The 12935-nt window shown below is 42.3% G+C and overlaps 1 protein-coding gene across 3 annotated transcripts in view; it reads right to left on the reverse strand.

The window, feature by feature from the left end:
- The window catches only part of LOC137656232 (protein MTO1 homolog, mitochondrial), a 141836-nt gene that overhangs the window by 17297 nt on the left and 111604 nt on the right, over positions 1-12935 (reverse strand). For all 3 annotated transcript variants that reach the window (XM_068390407.1, XM_068390409.1, XM_068390404.1), the window contains exon 13: positions 8631-8691. In XM_068390407.1, the coding sequence (XP_068246508.1) occupies positions 8631-8691 (61 nt within the window). The remainder of the gene's footprint in view (positions 1-8630; positions 8692-12935) is intronic.

Below are 12935 nucleotides of genomic sequence, written 5' to 3' on the forward strand. Positions count from 1 at the left end.
GAAACCCAAAACCTGCCATCTGCAGCTAAGGGAAGGGACAGAAAACCCTAGCCTAGTCCTGCCTGAATGACAACTCGAGGCACGACCAACTAGGGTTGTAGCCTAAGGCTACACTCAGAGGGAAGGAGGGATTACCCTTAAATCTCCACTGGAGACGAGTATCGGTTTATATAATAATTCTAGGAGATATCTATCTCCGCCTGAATTGATAAAACGATACACGAGGGTAACCAGGGAACATGTATGAAAGTATACTAAAGCCACTAGGCTAGTAGCCTAGTGGCAGGCGAGAATCGACTACCTTAATCACCGAAACACTCTCGTATACTATCTCAGAAGAGGAAAATTTATATGCAATCAATGTATCTTACATGTATAGATTGCCTAAATAGCTTCATTTAAATTTAATAACATTAGGAATGTCTATTATATCATGCATGAAAGTAAACTAAAACTCCTAGGCTAGGAAGCCTAGCGTAAGCAAGGTTCGGTTACCTAAATCACCAAAACTATTACGAATACAATCGGCATAATATAATTAACTCCTAGCAATGAAGACTGAATAGCTATAGTTATTCATGCTATTTATACCGCGAAAGTCGTTCTGGCTAACTAAATAACTCGTGCGTTACGAACGACAGCGCCCATGACGCCTCCGGTTCAGGCAACAGCTCTTCCACTTAATTTAACCCAATTAAAATTTATACAATGTAAAGATCAAATACTCAACTTTGCAGAGGCAGAAGAGGCTGGAGATTGCATGATAAATCTAATGAGATAAGCGAGAACACGAGAGCGAACAGGAAAATCACCGAGCTAGTAGCGCTACGCTTAAAGGAATAAACATGGTGGCGACGATGGCGCCATCTAGGTACTCAAGGTAGTAACGGAGGAAGGGTACCTTGATAATGGCTCCCCTTCTACTTTTGCCACTTTCCCCTTCGAAGCGAAAACGCTATTCGGGGTGAAGATTGCTATGTGTCGTATCAAGATATACGTCCCCTGATATTATGCGATATCCTTGAGAGAAATTTTAAGGATATTCGCGCCAGGAGTTAGAATTCTAGAGACCTAAAGGTAAATTCTCTGGGAATATCACTAGTCAAATATACCCTAGGAAGCTACTTAAAGGAACCTTCCATCAGGACGACATGGCCTGAGCCCAAAAATATTAATATTATTAATCACTTAGCAAAATAAAAAATGCTCTCTCTTTATGCAAATGTAAATTACAGTATTGAAAAATTGGGGTGTCAAGTAAGGTAAAAGTATGGCAAGTTTTGACTAAAATAAATGGGTATTAATTATCTAACATCATTAGGGCAAATCATTGTAAATCCAATTTTAAATATTTAACTTAGCCGGTGAATATATAATAGCTGCAACTCTGTTGCTCGACAGACAAAAAACAGTAAAAACTCGCCAGCGATCGCTATACAGGTTGCGGGTGTGCCCACCAGCGCCAACTGTCGGCCAGATACCATACTCGATGTAAACAAAGACTCAATTTCTTCTCTGTCGACGTGTCGACAAGACGTACTTTACTCGCTGTTGAACCTGGAGTTTTTTCACATCATATTTGGTGAAGTACTTTAATTTGGTTTGAGCTTTCGCAGTACAGGTGTTTTTCTTCAAATAAATCCTTGAACTCTTTTTTGGATCGGATTAATTGTTGATGACTTAGATCGTTTTTTGGAATTTTCCCTTGACCAATTCAAAATGGCTGACCTTTCACAAGTTCCCAAGTTCAGAAAATGTAATGCTAGGGACTGTCATAGGCGTCTTCCAAAGGCTTCTCTCGACCCTCACACTGTTTGTTCCAATTGTCGGGGTAAAACCTGTCAATTGGAAGATCGGTGTGAGGAATGCGTGGGCCTTTCGGAATTCGATTTTATCGAATTTGAGAAGTATACACGCAGACTAGAGAGAGATAGGGTAAGGAGAAGTTCTTCTAGGTCGGTAGATTTTTCCTCTCCACATGCCCCTGAACCTAATCCTTCCCCTGTAGTGGTTGTTCCTAACCCCCCTCCTAGCACTCAGGAACCATCGATGGCAGACATGATGCGTGCTATCCATGCCTTGGGGAGAGAGTTGAGGCCCTTGCAAGTGACCGCAATCAACTCATGGCGGACGTAAAGGAACTAAAGTGCCAAAGTGCCATGGCGGAAAGTGTTAAAGTGCCTAGTGTTTCTCAAAGTGTTGTGAACAGTGTTGCGCTTGAGGGTTCGTCTGTTCGTGCCTGTCGTCCTCCTAGTCCGGGACCTCTTGCAAGCTCCCAAGCCCAGGGGAGAAGCAATGTCGTACGACTCATGGGTTCGAGAGGCCTTGATCAGCGAACAGACGTTCCCTCTTTGGTATCAGGCGTATCTCCCCAAGATCGCCCCTACCAACGTAAGACGAGAGAGCCCATTTTTACCTCGTCGTCCGAAGGTGTTTCTCGTAAGAAACCCTGGACCAAGGTCTCCCGACCTTTGAAGCGTAAGTCGGTCCCTTCAGGACAAGTCCAACGTCCCGGTTGTAGCCACTGGGTCAGTTCGGACTCGTTGCCGTCATCTGATGACTGCTCGCCGCCTAAGAGAGGCAAAGCTGTGCCGCCTCAGTCGCTCACCCCGTCTGTTGCCGCACCTGCTGCCGTAGACCCTAAATGGGTGTTGCTGCAGGACATGCAGTCCAAGCTTGCGTCCTTGATGGAGGACTTCAATGCGGAGAAGGTTGCTGCTGAACCTTCTGGCCAACAACCATCCAAGCGGTCTGTTGTGCGTCCTGTTGACGCTGAGGTAGCTTTCTCGCGTCTACCAGTTGGGGTTGTACCTCCACCGATGCGACCCAGTGTGGGTTGCCAGCCGCACGTTGACGTTAGGCGACGCACGGAGGTGGTTGTTGACGTTCAGGACGTTCATCAACTATCAGAGGTGACTTGTTTTGACGCGGTGTGTCAACCTCCGCAACCCGGTATGGTTTTGACTGCACAACCCAGACGGTCTAAACAGTCTCGGGTAGACGCTGTGCGTCCTCGCGCACCCATGGTTGTTGACAGTTCCCAGACTGTGCAGCAGTTCCATGACGCTGCGTCCGGCTCCGTCACGCATGCACCAGTGCGACCGGACTCGGCGAGTCAAACGTTGCCCACTCCTTTGCCGTTTCCTCATCAGTTTTCGGATGAGGAACTATCAGATGAGGACGTTGCTGAACCACAAGAGGATCAACCTTCAGATCTTGATGAGCCTAAGGCAACTCAACCATCCTTGGACTTTAGAAAAGTCATGGCTGTATTTAAGGAGTTGTTCCCTGACCACTTTGTTTCTGTGGCTCCTCGTTCGCCGCCGTCGGAGTTTGTATTAGGCGTGCCTGCTACCGTACCTGCCTTTACTAAACTCGTTCTCTCTCGCTCATCCAAGAGAGCTTTGCGGCTGTTGGGAGATTGGTTGGAGACCAAGAAGAGTTTAGGAAAGACAGCATTTGCCTTTCCCCCATCTAAACTCTCGTCTAGATCGAGCGTCTGGTATGCCACGGGAGAAGTTCTCGGCTTGGGAGTTCCTGCCTCTGCCCAGGGCGACTTCTCAAGTCTTGTAGACTCTCCCCGCCGCCTTGCCATGAGACGCTCGAAGATTTGTTGGTCACCATCGGACCTGGACCACCTTCTTAAAGGTATATTTAGGGCTTTCGAAGTCTTTAACTTCCTAGACTGGTGCTTAGGAGCCCTGAGCAGGAAAATCTCTTCGGCAGATAAGGATGTTTCCTTGCTCATTATGTCCTGCATGGACAAGGCCGTCCGTGATGGGTCCAACGAGCTTGCCGCCTCATTCACGTCCGGAGTCCTGAAGAAGCGAGAGTCTCTATGCTCTTTCCTGTCTGCTGGAGTGACGCCATGCCAAAGATCTGAGCTACTCTTTGCTCCCCTTTCCAAGTGCCTGTTTCCTGAAGTCTTGGTTAAGGAAATTGCCTTGTCTTTAGTTCAGAAGGACACCCACGATCTAGTTGCGTCCTCGGCTCGCAAAGCTCCCCCTTTGCCTTCATTGTCTGCTAGACCGAGTATAGACACTCCAGCGTCTCGCTTTATTCCGCCCTTTCGTGGCAGAGCCTCCAGCAGGGGAGGTGCTCGTGCCGAAGGGAAGCGAGGGAAGAGGAAAGGATCCAAGTCCTCTAAGGGCAGAGTCTGACTGCCCGCAACTTCAGACAGCAGTAGGAGCCAGACTCAAGAACTTCTGGCAAGCCTGGGAGAAGAGAGGCGCAGATCAACAATCTGTGAGGTTACTCAGAGAGGGGTACAAAATCCCTTTAGTACGCAAACCCCCTCTAGCGACGTCCCCCATCGATCTCTCTCCCAGGTACAGAGAGGAAGAAAAGAGACAAGCCCTGAAACTGGAAGTGTCTCTTTTGCTAGAGAAGGGAGCGGTGGTCAAAGTCTCGGACCTTCAATCACCGGGGTTTTACAACCGTCTCTTCCTAGTATCAAAGAAGACAGGGGGTTGGAGACCGGTGCTAGACGTCAGTGCTCTGAATGTCTTTGTCACAAAGACGAAGTTTTCCATGGAGACCACAAAGTCAGTCTTAGCAGCGGTCAGAAAGGAAGACTGGATGGTCTCGCTAGACCTAAGGGACGCCTACTTCCACATCCCCATTCACTCAGACTCCCAACCTTTTCTGAGATTCGTCTTCGAAGATGTGGTTTACCAGTTTCGGGCCCTGTGCTTTGGCCTAAGCACAGCTCCTCTCGTATTTACGAGGCTGATGAGGAATGTGGCGAAATTCCTCCACTTATCGGACATCCGAGCCTCCCTTTATTTGGACGACTGGCTTCTCAGAGCCTCTTCCAGTCGTCGCTGTCTGAAGGATCTCAAGTGGACTCTAGATCTGACCAAGGAATTGGGACTCCTAGTCAATTTGGAAAAGTCGCAGCTGGTCCCATCCCAAACTATTCTGTATTTAGGGATGGAGATTCACAGTCAAGCTTTTCGGGCTTTTCCGTCGGCCCCCAGAATAGATCAAGCCCTGCTCTCCATCCAGAAGATGCTGAAGAAAGAACGCTGCTCAGTCAGGCTGTGGATGAGTCTGGTAGGGACGCTGTCATCCCTGGAGCAATTTGTATCACTAGGAAGACTACACCTCCGTCCTCTTCAATTCCATCTGGCTTTTCACTGGAAAAAGGACAAGACGCTAGAGGCGGTCTCGATCCCGATTTCCGGAAAGATAAAGTCTTGTCTGACTTGGTGGAAGGACAATATCAACCTAAGAGAGGGTCTTCCCCTGGCTGTTCAGATACCCAACCACGTTCTCTTCTCGGACGCATCGGACTTGGGCTGGGGCGCGACGCTGGACGGTCGGGAATGCTCAGGTCTGTGGAACTCGAGTCAGAGGAGCATGCATATCAACTGCAAGGAGCTGTTGGCAGTTCATCTGGCCTTGAAAAGCTTCGAGTATCTCCTTCGAGGCAAAGTGGTGGAAGTAAACTCGGACAACACCACGTCCTTGGCGTACATCTCCAAACAAGGAGGTACCCACTCACTGACATTGTACGAGTTCGCAAGGGACCTGCTCATCTGGTCAAAAGGTCGAGGCATCTCCCTAGTAACGAGGTTCATCCAGGGCGACTTGAACGTCCTAGCAGATTGTCTCAGTCGGAAAGGGCAAGTAATTCCAACCGAATGGACCCTCCACAAGGATGTGTGCAAGAGACTTTGGGCCACTTGGGGTCAACCCACCATAGATCTCTTTGCAACCTCGCTGACCAAGAGGCTTTCAATCTATTGCTCTCCAGTCCCGGACCCAGCAGCAATACATATAGATGCCTTCCTCCTAGATTGGTCACATCTGGATCTCTACGCATTCCCACCATTCAAGATTGTCAACAAGGTACTGCAGAAGTTCGCCTCTCACGAAGGGACAAGGTTGACGTTAGTTGCTCCCCTCTGTCCCGCGAGAGAATGGTTCACCGAGGTACTTCGATGGTTAGTAGACGTTCCCAGAAGTCTTCCTCTAAGAGTAGACCTTCTACGTCAGCCACACGTAAAGAAGGTACACCAAAGCCTCCACGCTCTTCGTCTGACTGCCTTCAGACTATCGAAAGACTCTCGAGAGCTAGAGGCTTTTCAAAGGAGGCAGCCAGTGCGATTGCTAGAGCAAGGAGAGCGTCTACCATTAGAGTCTACCAATCGAAGTGGGAAGTCTTCCGAGACTGGTGCAAGTCAGTTTCTGTATCCTCGACCAGTACCTCTGTAGCCCAAATAGCTGATTTTCTCTTATACCTGAGAAAAGGACGATCCCTTTCAGCTCCCACTATCAAGGGCTACAGAAGCATGTTGGCATCGGTCTTCCGGCATAGAGGCTTAGATCTTTCCAACAATAAAGATCTGCAAGACCTCCTTAAGTCTTTTGAGACCACTAAGGAGCGTCATTTGGCTACTCCTGGGTGGAATTTAGACGTGGTACTAAGATTCCTCATGTCAGACAGGTTTGAGCCTTTACATTCAGCCTCCCTGAAAGATCTCACTCTTAAGACTTTTTTCCTGGTATGCTTAGCCTCGGCTAAAAGAGTCAGTGAGATTCATGCCTTCAGCAAGAACATCGGATTTTCGTCGGAAAAAGCTACTTGTTCGCTGCAACTTGGTTTTCTAGCCAAAAATGAGCTACCTTCTCGGCCTTGGCCTAAATCTTTCGATATTCCCAGCTTATCGAAGATCGTAGGCAATGAACTAGAAAGAGTCTTATGCCCTGTTAGAGCTCTTAAGTTCTATTTAGATCATACTAAACCTTTACGAGGCCAATCTGAAGCTTTATGGTGTTCAGTTAAGAAACCATCCTTGCCTATGTCAAAGAATGCTTTGTCATACTTTATCAGATTGTTAATACGAGAAGCTCATTCACATCTGAGTGAGGAAGACCGATCTTTGCTTAAGGTTAAGACGCACGAAGTTAGAGCTGTAGCAACTTCCGTGGCCTTTAAGCAAAATAGATCTCTGCAAAGTATAATGGACGCAACCTATTGGAGAAGCAAGTCAGTGTTCGCGTCATTTTACTTGAAAGATGTCCAGTCTCTTTACGAGAACTGCTACACACTGGGACCATTCGTAGCAGCGAGTGCAGTAGTGGGTGAGGGCTCAACCACTACAATTCCCTAATTCCATATCCTTTTAATCTGTCTCTTGAAATGTTTTTAATGTTGTTTTTATGGGTTGTCCGGAAGGCTAAGAAGCCTTTCGCATCCTGGTTGATTTGGCGGGTGGTCAAAGTCATTTCTTGAGAGCGCCCAGATTAGGGGTTTGATGAGGTCCTGTTGTATGGGTTGCAGCCCTTGATACTTCAGCTCCTAGGGGTCTGTCAGCATCCTAAGAGGATCGCGAGGCTCCGTAAGGAAGACGTACTTACAAGGCAGAGTAATCGTCTAAGTCGACTTCCTTACCAGGTACCTATTTATTTTGTTTTTGTTATATTGATAACTTCCAAAATGAAATAAAAACTCTTAGCTTATACGATGTAAACATATTTAACTGGTCTCTACCCACCTCCTTGGGTGTGAATCAGCTATTATATATTCACCGGCTAAGTTAAATATTTAAAAATGATATTTTAATTATAAAATAAATTTTTGAATATACTTACCCGGTGAATATATAAATTAAACGACCCTCCCTTCCTCCCCAATAGAGACGCAGTGGGATGAGAAGAAATTGAGTCTTTGTTTACATCGAGTATGGTATCTGGCCGACAGTTGGCGCTGGTGGGCACACCCGCAACCTGTATAGCGATCGCTGGCGAGTTTTTACTGTTTTTTGTCTGTCGAGCAACAGAGTTGCAGCTATTATATATTCACCGGGTAAGTATATTCAAAAATTTATTTTATAATTAAAATATCATTTATCATCCAGGCATGTTAACTAGTACTAGTGTACTATTAATATACAGCTATTGCCTTAACTTTAAGCCATTGCCTCATATCAAGGTACTATCTTCTCTTTCCCCCCAAGATTGACAGCAGACACTGTGATAATTTATGCTACAATAAATATGGTCGTGAGATGCAGAGGTTTTTATACACCAAAGGGAACCTTGTCCTGTGATGCATAAGATCTTTCTGTTTCAATTAACGTACATACAACTGCCCACTTTCAATGACGCATAAATGAGTTGAAATGCAATAGTAGTTAGCAATTAAAAATTTATCCTTTTTTAAATTATTTCAGAAGTGAATTTCTATGATTTATTAAACATTTGTTATTAAAAAAAATTCAGGTAGTAAATTTCTATAATGAATCGTTACTGTATTGTAACGTGAAGTTTAACTTCTTACCCAATTAAAAAAAAATATTGAATATATTATCATGTACTGTATATCTAATATTTAGTGTTGTTTAATTTTAGTATAACTGGTTCATTATCCTTATCATGGCAGACTTTCATATTATTTTTTTTATTTGGATTAATTCTGTGTAAAAATAATTTCTTTAGAGTTGGTCAATGAAAAAATTAAATTACAAAGCCAATCCATGACTACCATTTCAAGGAATATTTTCTTTTGTTTGCCTTTTTTGACAAAATAATATGAAAGAAAGGTCTTAGCATTTTCCTTTAAGAGAGAGGAATATAAATTGCATGGATGGCTTGAAAATGGTAAACTAATCAATAATACTTACAGTTGTTGGTCTGGCCTGTGACAGCTTTGCTCTCATTTCATTAGATATACTGATAGAAGAACTGAAAGTAAAAGGTAAACTTAGGTATCTGGAGCTTTACTATTACCATTCAATAAAAATTAAATGTACAATTTACATAAGGGAAAGTTTTTCTAAAGTACAGTTATTGAAAAATAGTTTTAGTAACAATATAACTATTTGTATAAAAAACTGAATTTTAATAATAATAATTTATTCTTATACTCACCTGATGTTCATATTGCTTCTCCTCTAGAAGCTTGGGTTGATTGATATTTACCTTCGAAATTTAAAATATTACAAAAAATTCCATATTTTTTTCCTTTCAATAAACACGCGCCTAGTAAAGGAATGGGACATTCTAGCAGTAAGTGGTAAGAAGCCCAGAGCTCCGTTCAGTTTCAATACTGTGGTGTGATTTAAATAATAGCTGTGAGGAGTGTTTTCCTCACAGGCTCTCTCATGGAAAAGTATGTTTCAATGGTTGCCGATTAGGTTAAAAGTTCATGGTGTAAAATGAAACTTGCTTTTAGTTCAAGGGAAATCCAGGTAATGACAGGCTTGTTGATTATACCGAGGAGGATGATGATGATAATGACATGCCACCACCTTTAGTTAATTCATATAATCAACCAATTTTCGACAGTGATGAGCTTCAAATGCTATTAGCATTGCTAGCTTCCTTAATGTCCAGTGAATCATCTCTTAAAAGTGTTAATTCTGATCCCACCCTTTGGGTTGTCAAACATACCTAACTTCTCAAGTCGAATCTAGTGTTAATAGTGCTTCTTTTAGAAAAGGTACTAAATGTTCATTGTGCAGTACAGATAAAAATGAATTTCACAGAGCATTGAATTCTTCAGTTACTTTAGACCCTTCTGCTACTCAATCCTTGCATTGCTGCAATCTTAGTCACTACATTAGACAACTAGAATGTCTGGCAGAAGACCAAGTTGGTAGTCTGAATTCTAATATCCCTCCACTTACTAAAGTATAGTAAGTGCAACTAAAAAATCTCGTACAGGTATTATAAATGTGGATGGTATGGCATATCATATAATTCCCTTGAATATTAATGGTTCATGATTCAGATGACAGTGGGCTATGTTTACTTGCAAGCTTGGCCACTAGCTCATCACAGATTAACTCTAGCAGGGTAAATTCATGTACAACTACATACTCTTCCTAAATGAGTCCTCTGCATGCATACGCAACAGCCCCTGTATCCAATTGTAAACAAACCAGAAAGTCAGCTGATTTTTCCTTTGGTCCAAGTTGCTGTACAGGGAGACAAAGGTTGTACAGGGAGGCAAAGAGGGAAAAGAATCCAAGGCAGACCTTGAAAATGAGGAATTATATTATTTTTGAACCTTAAGTAAACATATTGCAGATAAATATCCTGATAAGTTGATTAGGATAAGTAAAGAAGCTTCTTATTCTTCCAAATCTGAGGAAGCAGCTACTCCCTAGACTGTTTATACCCCTTAGTTCTACAACTTCGTGGTGGATAGAATTGATAAATTGTTGTCTCTGATCCAGAAAAAGGCTAGTAATTCTGGTTCTCCTTTGGTCCTTAAGCCTTCTATAATGCAAAGACTCATCAGTTGCCTAATCTTGTCTTATATTTCAATTTGATTTTCAGTCTTGGCCCCATCATTGACAAAACTACACGTATTAAAGGTAGTGTCTTAATTTTTTGGGGGGATAAGGATCCCTAATCACCCTTTGACCAAAAATGCAATGTCATTCCTAGTCAAAAGTTTGTTCACAGTTCACAAAAAATTAGACCCATACCTAATAAAAGGCTAAATCGTGAAGGTACGTGAGATTAGGAATGCAGCTACAGTATTGCCTGTAAGTTTTGTCTATATATTTCTTTGGAAAGAGTTTTTCCAGCAGCTCAATAATGTACCAGGTCAGTTTTCACTGAATATCTTAAGGGATGTGACTTGGCACCACTGAAACAATGTTATTTTGGGGTTACTTCAAACTCCTGTTTTTTTTCTTTTTTTTATTTCTTGATGAATTTCTTTCATTTAAAAACAATTAGAAAAATAATCTTATATTTTAAATGTAGTACATGGGAAAGTGTCATATCCCTTTTTCTTTGTTTTATATGTTCTATTTCATCAAAGTATAGGAATCACTTACAATGGTGGCAATATTTCATATGGAAGTTTTATGTTTTTTTCAAAAAGATTTTAGCTTATAAAATTCCCTAATTTTTCATGTTTGAAAACGGTCAATAGTAAAAAAAGTTGTTTGAAATTTTCTGAGAAAATTTCAAGTTTTAAGATTAGAGGCTTCAATTTTTTTATTGTAGAGATTGGTTAATTATCCTTTATTTCCTCAGCATATTTTAGCCTTTCAAAGGTGGCTGAATACATTTTAAGTAGAAAAGGCATGCCTATTCTAAAAATTGATGGTTTCTTATTCATGAAAGTCAAACAAGATGATACCAAGATATACTGAAACTGCAATAAGTTTGCATCATATGGCAAAAGCCGCGCAATTAAAGTTTCTCGTGAACATAATCATTCTGTGATGTCGAGAATGATGAAGTGCGTAGTTTTATGAACAAAGTAAATAATGATGCTAAAGAAACCTTTGATTCTCTCCATTAAGTCATTTCTACTGCTACCTAGCAATTAAGTGTAAGTGCCACGCAAGCTTTACCAGCAATAAGCTCTATGAAAAGAACTATGCACAATGTAAGACAATAGGACAGAGCACGCTTAGCTAATACTACTCATAGAAGGGAAATTGTTTTCACTATTGAGCAAACTAAAATTAATAAAGGGGAACAATTTTTGCTATATTATTCAGACCCTTACAATGCTAAGATAGTGTACTTATTTTTTCCACTGGAAATAATTTGAGTATACTTGGGAACAGTGAACATTTACAAGAGGATGGGGCATTTTAAACAGTACCTCACCTATTTGAACAATAATACAGTACATGGTGTGAAGAATATGATATTTTGATTATAAAATAAATTTTTGAATATACTTACCCGGTGAATATATAATAGCTGACGTCTCTGACGGCTCGACAGATTCCAAAAACTCGCGAGCGATCGTCTTGAAGGTTGCGGGTGTGACCACCAGCACCGACTATCGGCCAGATACCGCATATACTTGTCAATTTCTCCAGTTCTTCTCAGTCCGCTGGGTCTCTATCGGGGAGGAAGGGAGGGCCTTTAATTTATATATTCACCGGGTAAGTATATTCAAAAATTTATTTTATAATCAAAATATCATTTTTAAATATTAAACTTAGCCGGTGAATATATAATAGCTGATTCACACCCATGGTGGTGGGTAGAGACCAGTATTAATACAATAAAGGCGTATATGCTCAAGAGTTTTTTGACAATTATTTCATAAAAAACCTACTTAAGTATAGGTACCTGGTAAGGAAGCTGACTCTGATGATTACTTTGCCTCATTAGTCTGCTTTCCTCACGAAGCCCAGCCATCCTCTCAGGATGCTGAAAAACTCCCAGGAGCTGTTATATCCAGGGCGAACACCCCTATAACAGGACCTCATCAATACCCTTAATCTGGGCGCTCTCAAGAAACAACATTTTGACCACCCGCCAAATCAAAAAGATTGCGAAAGACTTCTTAGTCTCCCGTACAACCCAAAATAAGATTAAAAGTTTCAAGAGTAGATTAAAAGGATATTGGGATTAAGGGAATGTAGTGGTAAAGCCTTCACCCACTACTGCACTCGCTGCTACGAATGGTCCCAGTGTGTAGCAGTCCTCATAAAGAGTCTGGACATCTTTCAAGTAGTAATATGAAGCGAATACCGACTTGCCTCTCCAAAAGGTCGCGTCCATAATACTTTTAATGGATCTATTTGCTTAAACGCTACTGAAGTTGCTATCGCTCTGACTTCATGAGTCTTGAATTTAAGTAAATTACGATCCTTCTCACTTAAATGAGAGTGTGCCTCCCGAATCAAAAGTCTAATAAAATAAGACCACGCATTCTTAGACATGGGCAAAGAGGGCTTTTTAACGGAGCACCATAAAGCCTCTGAACAACCTCGTAGCGGTTTAGCTCTGGATAAATAAAATTTAAGAGCTCTAACAGGGCACAGCACTCTTTCAACTTCATTCCCCACAATCTCAGAAAGACTGGGGATATCAAATGATTTAGGCCAAGGACGAGACGGAAGTCCATTCTTGGCCAAAAAACCAAGTTGAAGAGCGCATACTGCTTTATTAGTGGAGAAGCCGATGTTCTTGCTAAAAGCATGTATCTCACTAACCCTTGT

This window comes from Palaemon carinicauda, chromosome 1, assembly GCF_036898095.1.
Source record: "Palaemon carinicauda isolate YSFRI2023 chromosome 1, ASM3689809v2, whole genome shotgun sequence".
NCBI classification, from domain to species: domain Eukaryota; kingdom Metazoa; phylum Arthropoda; class Malacostraca; order Decapoda; family Palaemonidae; genus Palaemon; species Palaemon carinicauda.